At 28.6% G+C, this 17,179-nt stretch overlaps 1 protein-coding gene and 1 long non-coding RNA gene across 6 annotated transcripts in view; one reads left to right on the top strand and one right to left on the bottom strand.

Annotated features, from left to right (window-relative positions):
* The window catches only part of LOC107446025 (uncharacterized protein CG43867), a 200,583-nt gene that overhangs the window by 138,233 nt on the left and 45,171 nt on the right, over positions 1 to 17,179 (top strand). For all 5 annotated transcript variants that reach the window (XM_071188138.1, XM_071188136.1, XM_071188135.1 and 2 more), the window contains one exon: positions 11,009 to 11,146. In XM_071188138.1, the coding sequence (XP_071044239.1) occupies positions 11,009 to 11,146 (138 nt within the window). The remainder of the gene's footprint in view (positions 1 to 11,008; positions 11,147 to 17,179) is intronic.
* Positions 7,090 to 10,205, bottom strand: LOC107446028 (uncharacterized). The gene is made up of 3 exons (XR_001584343.3): positions 10,081 to 10,205; positions 9,000 to 9,175; positions 7,090 to 8,271 (listed from the first exon to the last, which is right to left on the bottom strand). It is a non-coding gene; the product is annotated as an uncharacterized lncRNA (long non-coding RNA).

The following is a 17,179-nucleotide window of genomic DNA, read 5'->3' as shown; positions in this document are numbered from 1 at the left end:
TTTACATAATGGTTATATTTTGTGTATAGTTCAAAAAATATTTAGGAATTTTCGGTTGTAGTTAAAATTTTCCTTAAACTGTTGCTTTCTCTTGAAGAGTTAAATCCACATAGTTTTTGCAATCCCCTGTCTGAAATTCATAACTACAGTGTAATTATCAGGGATGAGATTCTTTCGCGGATTTCCGCTTTTTATCAGATTTTTCCCACTGATTTCCGCTGAAATTTTTTTTTGCACAAGTTAAAATATTTTATGAGGAATTAAATTTTCCTCGAAGCGAAAGTATTGAAGTCCTCATTCCTCCCTCAAACATTGATTTTCGTATTTACCTGATTTAAAAGTTGAACGTTGCGATTCTTAATCAGGCGATTTAAATGTCGTACATTGCGATTCTTATTTACGAGATTTAAAAATCCAATATCGCGATTTGTAATTACGCAGTTTTAAAGCGATATAGCGCGATTAAAGTTATATAGCGATTTGTATTCATGCGAGCTTAAAATCCTAGTGACGTAGATATTCGCATAAGAGTAGAAGGAAGTGAAGGTCCTATCTTCCCGGTGGCAACAAATTTCCAAGAAATTACCCTCTTTCAGGTTTACCTTAGTGAAGTGGTTTATCTCACTATTGGCGTATCTTTAGGGAGCGCAAAAATGTGAAGTTTTTTGTCCTGTCTGTGATTGGACAGATTTATTACTGTCTCTGACAGATTTATTACTGTTTCTAAGGCTTTAGAACGTCTTACGTAAAAGTATCTTGCACACATGATTGTCATTAATGATGTAATTCCTAACTTGGAAATAAATTCGTAGTTGCACAAAGATATTTTTTAGTCTTACTCAAGTCACTTAATTATGATATTGAACACAAAAAGATTATAAAACTTCACCATTTATGTCTTTTCTAATCACATTAAAACATGAATTTTATTAAACATGATTTAAACATTCATATCGCTTGATTGTTATCGTTTAAAAAAATTTGAAAATAATGTTAAAATAAATTTAGACTACCATTTCACAAACATTGAAGATGTTCGTTAATTAAGCTCTTATGAAAGCAGTTGTTCATTTTTTAAAAAAAAGGGATAATATTTATTTCCAGAAAATATTTGCTTGGCAATAATATTATTGTTTCATAATGCTATAAAACTTCAACTTCTGCGTCAACTTCTCTCAGTAGCCGTGTCAAGAGTAAAAATGCAAAAACACAATATAAATTAATTAAGATTTTTAAAAATAAAAAGTAAAGGAAATAAAGAAAACATAATTTTTAAAAGACTTAGCTCTGTAAAATACTGAAGGCAAGAAACTTGTTTGCACATATATTTCCAAATATTTAAAATCCTTTTTCATCTAATTGAACAAATAAATTTCATTTAAAATGTAATTCCATCAAATAAAATTTCATTCGGGGAAAAAATATACTGGAAGGACAAATGTTTGCTTTAATTTGTAAATTTTTAAGATACTTTTTATTTTCACAAGTACAGTACAGGTAATTTTTTCTTCTTCTTTTTCCAAGGAAAAAAAATCATATTAGTTAAAATCGTTGGCTTTCTAGGAAGAAGCTCCATTATATAAATGATTTAAAATGTTGTGTCCAACTTAGCCGAACCCTGATTTAGCATTAATATTACGAAGATCCCTGATACAAAAATAAATAAATAAATTTCCTCTTCAATAAATGAAACTTAGCAACTAAAAGAGCTATTCATTTAATGGACTAAGTGAAGTTTTTTTTTCTTCAAAAATACGACAGTTTAAAAATAATTGAGCTTTACACATAAGTATTTCGGAAACAATTATAATTAAAACCTGTTACCACTTGCCTACAGGCAAACCGAGGAAGGGTTTCGTGGTTTTCCTCTCCATGTAACGCAAATGGGAGATAATCGGCTGCTCAACAACGATTATAAAATAAAATAAAATACAACCTATGTTTAAATTGTATAATTATTTTTATTTAAAATATATTAATTTAATTTCAATTTTATCTATTTGAATAAACAAAAAACTGTAGAGCATAAAAAGCTATAATCAATTCTTAGTTCATTTTTTTAAAAAGGCCTTGTGTTTCTTTTATTTATATATCAATTGTTTAGTTCTATAAATTTTATTTATTTTGTAAACAAAAGATTTTTTTTTATTATTCAGTAAATTTTACATTTATTCTTTTGACAGCAAAAATTTTATTTATTCGTAGTTTAATTACATTTAAGTTACAACTAATATATTTTATTCCCTTTTATTTGTGCAAATAAGAAATGTGCAATTTTCTTGAGAACTTAATTTTTTTTCATTAAGTTTGATTGCTAAAGTGGAAGAAAGACAATGAAATTCGACTTGTTTATTTATTAAGGTTGGTTGCGATAAACTCTCAAACTCTCCATGTCTTTAAAAGGCTTTAAGAGGTTTTGTATATCTTTAAATGTTTTAGCATTATCTTTAGTTTTGTGATAAACAGTGAAAACGAGAAGGTGGTAATTTCACGGTAATTTCAAATCCGTTAAAAATTACTTGACTTGATACATAAATTGGTATTTATTCAACTCATTTTAAGAGCATACTAATGTGTCCTTAATTATATTGGGAAAATGAAGTAACTGTCTTTTATAAAACAACGAGGATTCTTAAACCTTGCCAATATTTTTTGATTTATATAAAATAATAATTGTTATTGTTAATAAAATTTCCATTACAAGTACCTAACTTTTAATATGAAAACTAATATTGCATTTTTTTCAAATATTTAGACTAGTTACAGTGATTTAAATTAAAAATTAAATTAAACTACTTCATTTATTAAAAATTATCTATTTTTATGAAGTGAAATTATATAAATTAGGGGTGTACAACCAGCTGCCTGATAAACTTTAATGTGCGACTCGCTGTAGCAACTTGAACAAAATAAAAAGATTAATTAAATTTTTTTTTGTTGCAAAAATTAAAAAAAAATTCGGAAATTTATAATTGCTCATTTAGGTTTTTGACGCACCCAATCTCTATCACTGTAGTTTTTCGATTGCTTTTTTTCGGTGGTCAATGCTATGAATTTACGCAATCCCAATATTTTTAATACAATTATATATAATTTCAAATTTTATTTATCACTTTTGGCTCTCTTCGTGTATGTCGATTTTATTATAAATCCGATGACTTTTCGATAGTTACTACGCGTCACCCCGTGATTTAAAAAATTCGGACATTTTTAATACTATAGTTTCACGGTACACGAGTTATAAATCATGTATTAAAATAATAATTTTGTACGTGCTCTAATTGTGCCGATTTTGACATAAATATAAGAGGTTAAACGTTTTCTTCTTCTTCCTTTTTGGCAGTTATTGATGTATTTTGATTTTGAATATCCCGATATTTTAACACATATTACAACTCATGAAATTTGATTCTATTTTTTTTAAGTAATTTAAAAAGTAATTATTTATATTAGCAAAATCGACACCTTCCCAAAGAGAATAATAATAATAAATAAAAATAAACATGAATTAAAAAAAACGAGATGTATAAATTTATATTAAAAGCGGATAGCTTTTGCTGTTGTTGTTAATTTACGTCGCACAAGAGCTGCACAATGGACTATTGCGGATCCCTTTTGCAGAAAAACATTTCAATACACGTGCACAATTCTATAGTCTCATGAGCATGTTTAATAACGCATATCCAACCTATTCTTTTTCATGATCACATGGTCCCGCAGTGGACTGATCGTTAAGACACGGTTCCCAGCAGATCACCGAAGTCAAGCATCACTGGCTGCGGTCAGTGTGCGGGTGGGTGACCACTTGGATCAGTCTGCGTAGGGACCGAGGGTGTGCGGTATTGGTCCTCGTTAAACTGTGCTACCGTAAAGTGCTCGACTTCGCGCGCAGGTCGTCGGGCTACCGAAGCGGGGGTGCCATCCCCTCCGCAGAGGATCAAAATTGTGAGGATTCGTGAGAAGCTCATCATCAGGGATGTTTCCCAGACCGTCGCCAATAGCCCATTGTGCAGCTCTAGTGCGACGTAAATTAACAACAACAAATCATGATCACATGATTCAAAAATCACATGTCGTGACGTGATTCGTGCATTTTTAAAATCATACGTTTTGATTCTTCTCGTAATTAAGTCACGCATCTTGATTCGTATTCACGAGGTTTAAAATCACACATCGCGATTCGTATTCTGTAATCTCGTATTAAAAAATCGTACATGTTACTCTTCTCGCAAATCAAAAATCACATACTACGATTATGAAGATGGCTTGAAAAAACCGAATTTTGAGTTAGGCCGCAGATTTCAAGGTTATAATGGCATTCAAACAGAATTAGATATTCTTCCCATGCCTTTCAGCGTAAATTGTGAAACAGTGAGATCGGAGTTGGAGCTTAAATTTATTGAGTTGCAATCTAGCAATCACCTGAAGCAGTTGTTTCAAAACATGCCAAAGTTTTAGTTTTACAAATCATTACCAAGGGCTAGTTTCCCAAATTTCATATCTCATGCCCAAAAATCAATGATATGTTTGCTTCATCATTTGAACAAGTGCTTTCAACTATGAACCTTAGAAAAAATTGATTCAGAAGTAGACTAACGGACAAGCATTTAGCCTCGTTCCTTAAAATAAGTACAACTCACTTCGAACCTCAACACAAGGAAATCACAATATTATTCACCTTATTTTTCCTTTTTAGAATTTTTTCCTAGCCCATCAAACCTTTTTTTCTCTCGATTTTTTGCCTTCGACAAAAAAAGCTTGCCCATCCCTGTTCTAGCTTGGGGAGCAGTCTAATTTTCATTTAATGGCCCGAAAAAGCTATCAGATGATTAAGTATATAAAATTATCACAATATTTGAAAATTTTGCAAATTTGTAGAATAACCATTAAAAGATTTTTTAAGCCATTTTTAACTTACATGGACCATTTTGTATCAATTATGATAATATGATGCTGGGAAATTTGTATATCCTTATATTTTAACAGTAAAAAAGTGTAATCAAGATGAGTAGCGTAATGTAAATTTTAATTAGTTGTTAATATATTAATTGTAAGTAGTGTCATGTTAAAAAATTATTGCTCATAAAGAGTTGTTAACAAGTATCTTATAGTTTTTGATAATTAAGGAAAATAGTGCTTTCAAAATGAATGGTTTCTTATTTTCTCTTCTCTCTCAGTCCGTCCTCTTATAATTTATTTAAAAAAAATGCTTTAAAGTTGGAGTTTATTCCTTACTAAATGTTGAATCTTATTTCGCCCTGCAAAGGTTTTGTTTTAATTTTAATCATTTTTAGTCCTGCAAACTTTTTTTAAATTAAAGTATTTAACTTGCATTTAATTTATTAACTAGAATATTTAATTATATGAACATTGAAAATTTTTAATGTTAAAATTTATCGTTAAATGAACTTCAGTATTATGTAATGTGATAAAAAAAACATGAATTTTCCCATTATCTTTCAATTTAACTAAATTTTTTCCCCTAAGTAATCAGTTTTTAATTTTAATCAGTTTAAGGTATTTAATTTCATGCAAACATATTACATTGTTAACATGTTCTAAATACTTGGGCATGCGGCCCTTCAATGGTCAATCTTCTGTGAATGTGGCCCTTCACTCAAAAAGGTTGTGCATCCCTATGTAAATTATTATGTAATTTTTTTCAAATCTTCAAAAAAAGAGTATATAAAGAAATTTGGAGAAAACATTGAAAAAATTATTAGAACAAGTTTTAAATTTCGCTGCTAGACATGCATAACATATTCAATTACCCAATAATTTTTTTCTATTTATAAAATATTTCATAAGGGTATATAATAAAAGAATTAAAAAAGATAAATGCGGAGAATTTTCCTAATTATGTCATGTTAAATTAAGTTTTACTCCAAGTAAATACAAGGCCCTACTAATATCCAAATTCCTTAATTTGCTCTCCTTTTTTTTCCACTAGCCCTAATTTAATATTTTTAAATTCATTGCAACAAATATTTTATGAAACTTCTTATAGGATAAAAGTACAATTATGCTTGAGAGGATTTATAATTTTCGAACTAAGATATTTCACACATTAGTTCTCAATGTTATATATAAATAAAATGGTCTAAAACGATTTTTCATGGTTTAGAAAATTGGTAAGATTCCTTAATTAAAATATAAATTAATTTTTTCATCATTTTCTTGTCACCCTTTCGTAATATTAATATCTACTATTGTTATGTTATATCTATCCATTAAAAATAGCACGCGATTTAAATATTTTGAAATTATTACTAAGTGGCAAATATGTTACATTTATTTTTATAATTAGCTTTATATAAAACTATTTTCAGCCTAAACTGCTATTAGGAATTAATTTCACATAATACATATTACTAAGCAATCTGGCAAAAAACATTTATCTCTTGCTTACAGCTGGTACAATGGTGCACCCTAGGCAAAGGGTTAACTAATTTTAATGCAACCATTTAACATATGGGGTACCATTTTAAGCAAAAGAAAGAAATTTATAAAAAAAGAACCAATATACTAATGGAAGGACATCTCTTCTTGTCTCTAAAAATTTTCTACTCTTGATGCATGGTCTCATTTGAGGAGATAAAAGAACGATTTATTGTATCTAATATTTTTGTAAGATTAAAAAATTGTTTCTATCAATTATAATGATACTGAAAATTGAGGAATTGTTACCAAAACCTTGTACCAAAATAAAAATTAAGCAGTTTTTAAGGACTGTGGGAACCCTGAATTAGAGCTTCAATTATTTAAGAGATTATTATATAAATTTTTCTTTTTATTCATGCTTATTTAAAATTTAAACAGTTTGCAAAATTGAACAGTTTTGTATACTGGAGATTCGATTGTCATTTGAATAAAACAAAACTTTCTTTTCAGTTAGAATTCTGTAAAATGATGAATAAAGTTTCGATGAGATAGAATCTTAACTAAACATTCTCTCTTTTGAAAATAATAATAATAATACACACAAAAAATAGTGGATTGCTTACATGATACATTATTAAAAGGTATATTAATTCTGCAGAGTGAGGATTGAAAATTTATTAAAAAACATGTATATAAACTCACTAACTGTTGAACAAAAACAAAACACGATAGTTTTATTATACACAGCTTAAATATGACATACAAACACATTTTAGAAACAATGTTGCCCTTTAAAAGGTAACACTGAAGTTTATAACATGCTCTTCTTTCAAAAATGAAATAGATTTGAATATACAGCTGATTGAACCAACTTTCATCACTTAGAACAGACAAGATGCTTAATAATGACAGGCTGCTCCAACTTTTCATCACTAGGCTAAGTAAATGCTTGTAAATTTGGCTTCTGAGGCTCTCCTCAGAATAATGAAAAGAACAAACCTGAAATTCAACTTTTAAAACATGCATGATTACAACCATTTTCCACATCACCTAAGAGCAGGGCTGTGCACTCTCTATGCTTTTTTGAAGTGAAACTTTCAAAATATTTATTTTCAGTTTACTTTTGAAATTTTCTAAAATGAAAAACTTTTAACACTGTAAATACAGCCCTGTTCAAGAGGTATGGTTGCACAGATGCGTTGACCCCTTTTATTAGGTTGTTCCAAAAACATATTTAAAAACTGATTATAAAACCACATTGACTATGGTTCAAAATTTTTATAATTTAACATTGTAAATAGAAAACCAGGAACAAGTAATAAGTACACCATAATTTAACTCAATATGGAACAACCTAACAACATATAGCAAGGCGGGTTCCCCAAGAGGCATATATTCCTTTTGCGCCATGACCATTTAATACTTTTTCTCACTTAAATCTTTAAATTTTTTTAGATGCTATCCTAAAAGTTGAAGGGAAGAAAGGTTTACATTTTATAAATATCTTATGCCTTATATTACTTTATTTTATAAAATTCTTAAACAAGAATGGCACACTTGTTCAAATTTATCAAAAAAGGTTAAATAAAGAATGTTATGGATCTTATAAAATCTTCAGGTACTACAACTTATTGTTGGTTAAAATGGTCATGACACTATACAGTAGAACACCATTTATAAATCTCCTAAAACAACAATTAATAGGCAAAAACATTAATGAACATTTTTCTATACTATACCATTTAAAACTTATTATTCAAAGTTATTTAAGTTTACTGCCATATTTCTACATTTGTAAAAATTTCACAGCCAGGATTGTTCAACAAAATTTCTTGAAGCAATTTTTCATATTCTGTTATATTCAACAATCCACAGAGCAATCATTAGAACCTGAAATTAAAGTTACCAACATTATTTATTTACAAAATACTTAAACCGATTAGGAAAAACTGCTTCTACCATAGCGGTTTTAAATCTTTATAAATATAGTAGGAAAGAGCCCCAGCATTATAAAAATAATATCTAAAGACAATAGTGAGTGAATTAACAAAGTAAAGCATATTTTATTTTGAAAATATAAAATAAGAGGAAAGAATTTTTTGATTCATTAACAACTACAAATCAGAATTCGTGTTTGGCAGTTGAATGCACATTCCTGGAGTTTTTGGTGTATATACAAAAGCTGAGAATCAAATAAATAGGGAGAAATATGGTTTTCATTGAAATGGAAGCTAAAAAAAGTACATAAAAATTGGAAAGATTGTTAGGGAATCACATTCTTTCTTAACAAATTCAGCTATTCTATTTCAATTTGAAAAGTCGAACAAAAAATACAGAAATTTTCAGGAACCTTCTTATAATCTACTTAGGATGTAACTAAAAAATTATATATTTTTTATTCATAGAAAACCAATTTTTATTAACACAATTACTGAGTTCTACTAAAAGGTAATTGAGAACTGCAGTTCTAGTCTATCGATAAATAGAATTATTAAATTCTAAATAGGAACTAACTTTTATTAAGACACAACTCAGAATTCTGAAGTCTTAAGGACCCCTAATTTTTTAAGTCTAGAGGAATCATAGCAAATTTATGTGAAATTAGACAAGGTACTTACCAATATGTAGTACAATCACATAAAAACCACTAAACTCCTTGATATACTCCATTAAACCTTTAATTTTAAATCCAGGAAAGCTTTCAAGCTGCACGTTTGACCCAGTATTTACATCAGGAAGATGGGGTTTCAAATATTTCAACATTGATTCCCCGAATCATAACTAAAGCCTTCATCTAAATGAAAATTTAGGACAAAAAAAATTAGATATTAGAAGAAATACTCATAACATACTTATGAAACAAATACAAGATCACAGAGTATGTTAATAATTAAATTCTTCTCATTTACAAGTATTTCTTCTTCATACATTCAAATTACATATATGTTTTTAAATATCTTATTTTACTACACTGAATTTAATTGTAGCTAACTTCAAAACATTAAATGAATGAAACAAAATTAAGAGCTTAAATTACACTTCTAAATGATTAAATTATGTATACAATATTACATGTATTATACAATACTGAGTTATAAATTACACCACATGTTTTAATAGTTAAACAGATCACATGTTTTTAGTAAGCAAATGCATGCCCCCCATCTGAACACATTTAGCTATAACATTCTGTTATAAATTATGATATCCGAAAAAACAACACAGTAGATTTATGTATCATAACATGTTGCAAAATTGTAGTCATACATTAATTACTGAACACTTACACGTTTTATAGAAGAAGAAAAATACATAAGTATATTAACAATCTAGCGATCACAATATTTAACACTAAATAAGGTAACACGTGAAATAAATAAATGAATAGTATGTAATAGAATATTTAAAACCCAAACAAAAAATTAAACTTTTGAAAAATAAAACCCTACAACATACATACCATAACAGATTTGATAACAGGAACCTAATGCTTGTGAAATTAAATATAATCGTGGTTTTTTTATATTAGCTATACGTTATTTACTCAACATTTACACACGCATAGAAAAAAAACACTTAACTACATTAATAATCGAGCGATTTTAATATTTATAAATATAAGATTTAACACGTGATCTAATAAGCAAATACAACAAAAATTAAATATTTTTCAAATTCAAAACTTATAAATAAACTTACCATAAGAGATTTAATAGATTCTCCAAGTCTTAATTACTAAAATTAATAAAATCAATGTGTATCACTATCGAATCTCACACGTGCTACAATTAAACTGCTACACAACAATGGAGCCAAAGCGCAATGCAGGGCAAAAGCACTGACTGGCGACTAAAACAGCAAATAATGTCGCCACGAGAAACAAAATAGTAACCTTTTAATCGTTGCCACCATACAAAACAGACCTTCACTTCCTTTTACTCTTATGCGAATATCTACAAAAATCTTAAAATCCAATGTCGTGAGTCATTTTTGCGGTTGTAATATCAAGCATCAATTTTCTTATTTATGCATGCTTTAAAAATTAGACAGTGGGATTCGTATTCGCGCTATTTAAGAATTATGTATCGTGATTCGTATTTACGTGATCTAAAAATTAAGCATCATGATTTGTATTTTCGCATTTTTTAAATCCGATATAGAGTTTCATATTCATGTGATGTAGAAGCCTCATTTCGGGATTCATATTNTATATATATGTATATATATATATATATATATGTATATATATATATATATATATATAAATATTCATTCTTGAATTTCCTCTTTTTTACTTTCCAACTACTCTCATCCCTGAATTATAAAAAATTCACTTTATTTAACTGAGGATGTTTCTTAAATTTAATTTAATATGTTTAAAAATTGTCTGCTATCATTAATTTTTAAATAAATTTGTGTTCTCTTTGAAATTTTCGGCTTTTTTTTAACATTAATGTTTTGTTTACATGCTTTATGCACCTGATTATTAAACAATTGTCTTCAGAATAATTCAGATTTTAAAAAGTCACATTCTATCTAAATTAAATTTAATGTGACTTTTTTTTTTATTTCTTTCAAAATGTGCTGAAGATATGGAAAATATCATATTTTTGTTTTTCTACTTTAGCTTGAGGAGCAAAATCAGCACTTGAAAGAACAAAATCATAAGTGCAATGTCCAGTTGGAGTTCCTAAGAGATCAACTAAGCGAATTATCAAGTCCTAAGATTCCGCATAAAAAAGTAGGAGATCGAGGCAGTGCAGAGGTATATATATTTTTAAATTCATGAATAATTAGCTTGAGAAAATAGAGATTTGAATAACTATCTAATCAATTATGAACTAAATAAATACCTAAAATGTCTGTCTCAAATTCTGATATCATTGTTTTTTTTTAAAACCAGTTTTGTTTAAGAATGCTTAATTATTGTAGCCTCTTTAAAACAAAGGCATCTCAGGTCAAGTAGGGCGATATTAGTGCAGTGTTACCATAATTTAAAATTAAAAAGTAGCGAATGGAAGCTCCAAAAGTAATGGATTAGAACATTTTAAAGCCCAAAAAAATAAGTTATTATATATCTTTCTACTAAATTTAAAAAAAAAAGTTTAATTTCAATGCATTGCATTAAAAATTTCGTCAAATTCAATATTTCGTTTTAACTCCGATTAAAGGTCTTGATTTTCCCAGAAGATAAACGATTAATAATGGTCGGAGTTAAAGATTTTTTCCCATCATACTCGCCGTGTATTTTTCCATATATATCTATGTGATTTCACGAGTCTTCGATTTGAAACATAGATATGGAAAGATTCTAGACTCCTCGCAGCAAAACAAATCAAGAGTCCAAAATAAAATGGATGCATTTTCAACAACAAGAAAAAAAGATAAAGAAATTGTTAACTTTCAGAATCATGTTACAATGAGAAGGAAAAAAATTAAAATATATGTATATATATATATTTCTAAAAGAAGAGAAAAAAGGCGCATTTTTAAGATTTGTATCTTTCAAAAAATAATGAGTAGCCCAAAAAGTAGCGGGTAGCCCAAATTCAATTTTCAGTAGCAGCGACTTATAAAAAGTAGGCTAATTTGCTACTTGTAGACCAATCTGGCAACGCAATATTAGTGAAATATCTTGATTTAATCTGAAGTATGCCATATTACCCCGCATCATCCGGCATGTCAGAACTAAATGAGTTGACCAGCATGCAGAAAAATTCGAATTTTCTGGCATGTCGGATAATTCTAGGTTCATTTTGCATAGAAAAAAGTAAATTTCACTGTTCACTACCAATCTCAATGTTAACCACAGTAGTGAAAAAATGGAGAAGAGACCATATATTTTTTCTTTTCTTTCTCATAGTCACATGTTCACTTTGAGAAAGGGGGGCAAATACTGCCTTGTTTTCATTTTTCTGCTGACCCTTTATAGATGCTTTCTTAAAACGTGTGATAGATGAACACATTGAAAATGGAAGCTATTACACCAAAAGAATCTCAAAGCTACACATTGGAAACTTTAAATAAACTCAGTGAGTTGAATGGCGATATAACTACAACAACAAATACTTTTCTACACTGAGGTTTTGTGTAATAAACTGAATCAAGCAAAAAGAAGAAGAAAAATGATTGAATATTTTCCAGAAAAATCAATTGAGGTGAGGAAAAAACAAAATTTTCCTTCTGAAAATGTGAAAACCGAAAAACGTGTTAAGTTTCCTGAAATGGAAAACATTTTGGTAGATTAGATTCAAGAAGAGAGAAATACAGGGAATCTTCTTAACAGTTTAAGAATAAAAATATGTGCAGATCTAATTTTGAAATGTTTGTATAGTAATGGTATTGAAAAAATTGATTTTAAAGCATCAAATGGTTATTTGGAGAAGTTTTTAAATTGAAGTAATATTGTTTCTAGATCTGTGACAAGATTTTGTCAATGATTTTTTGATTATTTTGATCAATAAACCAAAAAATATGATGGATATCAGTTGCATAGGAAATATGGATGAGAATCGCCTTTATAGTTCGACTTATCCACACAAAAATCTTTGACTTTAAAGGTTTTAAAGTTGTACCTTGTAAAACAACAGAAAAGAAAATTAACCCTACTGTGTGGTTTTGAGTACTATGGCAAATGGTGTGAAACTCAAAACTATAATTATTTTTAAAAATTAAAGAGCATTTCTAATGGTGAATTTCCAAAAAGGTAGTGGTAATTGTAGCTTTTAAAAGCTCTATGAACAGTGATCCAATAATATTTATCAACAGAAAATTTAGGATGGACATCCACTTTTCTTTTCAAACCCTTCTTGTGCTGGATAGTGCCAAACATCACTTAAAAACAACAGTTAAATTGAGTTTTAAACATTATTAAAAAGCAGAACTTGCTTTTATTACTGGTGATTTGACTGAATTACAACTTACCAATGTTCATGGGAGCAAACTATTCAAAAGTGAGATGACGCATCTGTGGATTGAATGGAAAAAAGCAAGTTTACTAAATTCGGCATATGTTGATCTGCACCATATTCTTCAATCCCACAATGGGCAAAACCTGACTAGGAAAAAGTGTGGAACAGTGTGGTTTCTCAAGTGAAAAAAAATCGATAATTTACTTAGAAGAACTTATGATGAATAACACTATTGATGCTGGTAATGGTTGTAATAAAAATTAGTCAGGTTTGACTGATATAGAAAGTGAACAAGGGTAATAATTTTTAAAAGAATTTAAAACTGAAAAATTTGTTTATGTAGTCAAGAATAGAAATATATAAAGTAGCAAGATAAAATTAACGTGTATTTCTTTCCTTTCAAATAATAGGTCATTCATTATGGATTTAGGTATATGCCAATAAAATAGTTACCTCTGAAGCAGCCATAGTAATTCTGATTAATTTATAATTTTTTTTATAAATTATTTTAATTTCCTTTAAGGAGTTGTTTTCTCTTTTATTCATTGAATAGCTTTATTCTTTATGTAATTGTAAAATATTTTATTTTAGGACTGCAAATGTTTGCTTTATTTTAAATTTTTATAAAATTATTCCTAACCAATTTGATTTTTTTTATCAAAATAAAAAAATGTTTTTAATCAATATTCTAATGGAATTAAGCTCTTTATTTATATTAATATGATATTATAAATAGAACTTGAATTATTTTTTATTTTAATAGAACTCACATTATAAGCAGCCATAGTAATTGTGATTAATTTGTAACTTTTTTTACAAATTATTTTAATTTCCTTTAAGGAGTTTTTTCTTTTATTCATTGAATTGCTAAATTCTTTGTGTAATTGTATAATATTTTATTTAAGGACTGCAAATGTTTGCTTCATTTAAATTTAACTTTATGTAAAATTATTCATAATCTAATCAGTTTTTTTTTATCAAAATATAAAAAATAGTATTTTTAATCAATATTTTAATGAAATTAAACTATTTATAATACGATATTGTAAATAGAACTCACATAAATTTTTCAGTTTTAACACATTTATTACTTTAAATTAAATAAATTTTTCTAACCGCGTCTTTTATGATATGAAGGGACCAGGGGCCCTATTACCAGCTTCACGGAATCTGATTCTGATCGAAATGAAGCTCTCGGGACGTCATAAATCCGTGAATGTCAGTTAGGCCATATTACGAGCTCTTGATTCCGCTCGGAACTAAATTCCGATGCGAAATAATTACGAATCCGATTCCGACTGGCTTAGAGCAAGCGAAATCTAAATTCCGATAGGAGTTTGTTTATTTTAGTGATCAAAATGGCGCTGTTTTCTGACATTACTACCGATTAAAGCCAATCTGAAAAGCATTTTTGTAGTTTTTCTTAGCGTGTAACACAAAACTTGATAATTTAATTTTATTTAAAATAGGATATTTTTATAGCTTTCATAAATATAATTGTATTTCGGTACTTGTTTTGCGGCTTATTTTGTTTTACGGATTGAGTTAAAAAGAAGAGCTTTTCGTTATATTCAGAAAGATAACTTATCTATTTCATAATTTTATAACCGTCGTCGAACAGCCGAATTAGTTTTGTGTTTACGACTACTGATGTTCAACTCCGTAGTCTTGTAATTTTAAATCCAACCCAGAAAACAAGGAGAGTCCTGTATCAAGTATTGAGTGAAATTTGCCTCCCTGGAGGACTTTTTGATGGAACTAACCCTCATTTCCGTAACATGGAGTGGAAAACCACGAAAACCTCCCACGGTTAGTCTGACCTCAAGGAGACTCCAGATCTTCTGAGCCACAACGGCTAGGCCTGATTAATAATAAAAACTGATTGCTTACGAAAAAATAATTTCATTGAGATAATGATGAACATTTAGTTGAAATCCAATTACCGCCAAGCAATCTGAAAAACTTTTTCGAAGTTTTTCTTTGCGTGTAACGCAAAATTTGATCATTTTAATTGATCACTTAATCATGGTTAAAATAAATTATTTTTGAAACTTTGATAAACATTGTTTTTCGCCGATACTTAAATTGTGAGTTACTTTGATTTTTGGGATGAGTTATAAATATAAATAAAAAAAATATAACAAGCATCTCGTTATATTCACAAATATAATTGGCTGTTTGTCAAAGATGCTAAAAAATGATTCATTACATAGAAAAAATACATAACGATCATGGGTGCAAGTCTTCCGTCCCCAGGATGGATTTCCGTCTTTCGAAAATGTCCGCGGACGGAAGTAAGACGGAAACAAGACTGACTCGAAGACGGAAATCGGAATTTTTTTTTTCTGTCCTTAAAAATATTTTTTAGGTCTACGTTATTGGTCTACTTTCTTATGTCCTGTTGTTATTTTATCAAAAGACAGATGAATAAATATTTTTTGTACAGTATTTAAACATGATGTATTATGGTAAAGCTTTCTTAGATAGTTTGCATAGGTCGAGGGAGTATTGTGTATGTTAGGTATTTCAGTCAAAAAATTTTCAGTCTTGGCCTTTTTTCCAACTTGCACCCATGATTACGATTCCTGAACATTAAGCTGGAACTCTAAGCGTCAAGCAATCTGAAAGATATTTTCATGGTTTCCCTTTACGTGTAAATATGATTGATTTCTTTAAAAAAAAAATAATAAAATAAAAATTTAAGAAAAAACACATAAAGGCAACAATGTTTAAATATTTAAATAAATTATTTGTTATTTTGTCTTTCTTCCTTGATAAAACAAAACAAAATGAAGAGCATTTGATTGATGGCAATTCATTAGAAGGGTAGATAGTCTTTTGCGGACGTTAAGAAATGATTTGGCAGATTTCTTTATTATAAATGCTACAAATAACTATTTTGATGAAAAAGATTTTTATTTTTAATTCTCATAGGAAAATTTAACAAATTTACAGTTGCATTATAATAGAACTCGACGTTTCTAACTAGTAATTATGGTTGAATAAGCAAAAATCCTTCCTTTGGTTTTAATTAACCCCAAAATTGCTTGCAATGAAAATAATTATAGACAACCTTGATTTTCCTTCTGGGATTTTATTGTAATTGCATTCAGTGGTGGATATTGCTGGCGAATATTGATTTTTGTATGGGAAGCCATTCTTTAAAGTAAAGCGTATGAATTTTTAAGCTTTCAGTTCTAAGTTAATGCGATTTTAGCTCGCATAGAAGAAGAGAAAACAAACATATGGTTGCCAGATTAATAAATTAGAATTATAGTAATTTTCTAATTGGTCAAAGTTAGTCCCGCCAATTTCACCGGAATCATGCGGAATGGTGATTTCGATTCCGGATTCCGATATGCTCATGTTACGGCAATGTGGGTTTTACGAAATTGACAATCCAATGAAAGCTAGTTTCCAATCGGAATTGTTTCCCAGCGGAATAAATTTCGATGAGTTGGTAATAGGGCTTCAGGCAAGAATTATTGAAAACCTGGTGGATCCCGAATCTTGCAGCAGGCTGGCTGATGTGGTGTAATTCAGTAGATGTAATTAATTCTTAAGATTTATTGCACTTGAAGTCTGTATCAAGTGGCATTTTTAAAATGTAAATAATTATTATAATTGTAAGTTTTAAATACTGCATTAAAAATTACTCAAAATTTTAATTTTTAAGTTACGTTGATACATACTAAATTTTCAAGCTTTGTTTTGAAACAAAAGAATTTATGAAGAATTCAAAATGTTTCATCAGTATCATTTGCAATATTTAACAAAAGAAGATTTTAAAAAAAATTAGATTGTTATCTATGAAAACAAAATTCTTTAGATAGATTTGTTATTATATTTAATCCAAAAAACTGCCATTCTTCATAAATGCAAAATTT

The sequence above is a fragment of the Parasteatoda tepidariorum genome, chromosome X2, assembly GCF_043381705.1.
Source record: "Parasteatoda tepidariorum isolate YZ-2023 chromosome X2, CAS_Ptep_4.0, whole genome shotgun sequence".
Taxonomy (NCBI): Eukaryota; Metazoa; Arthropoda; class Arachnida; order Araneae; family Theridiidae; genus Parasteatoda; species Parasteatoda tepidariorum.
Note: the sequence above shows the minus strand (reverse complement) of the source record. Positions and strands in the feature narration are given on the sequence as shown.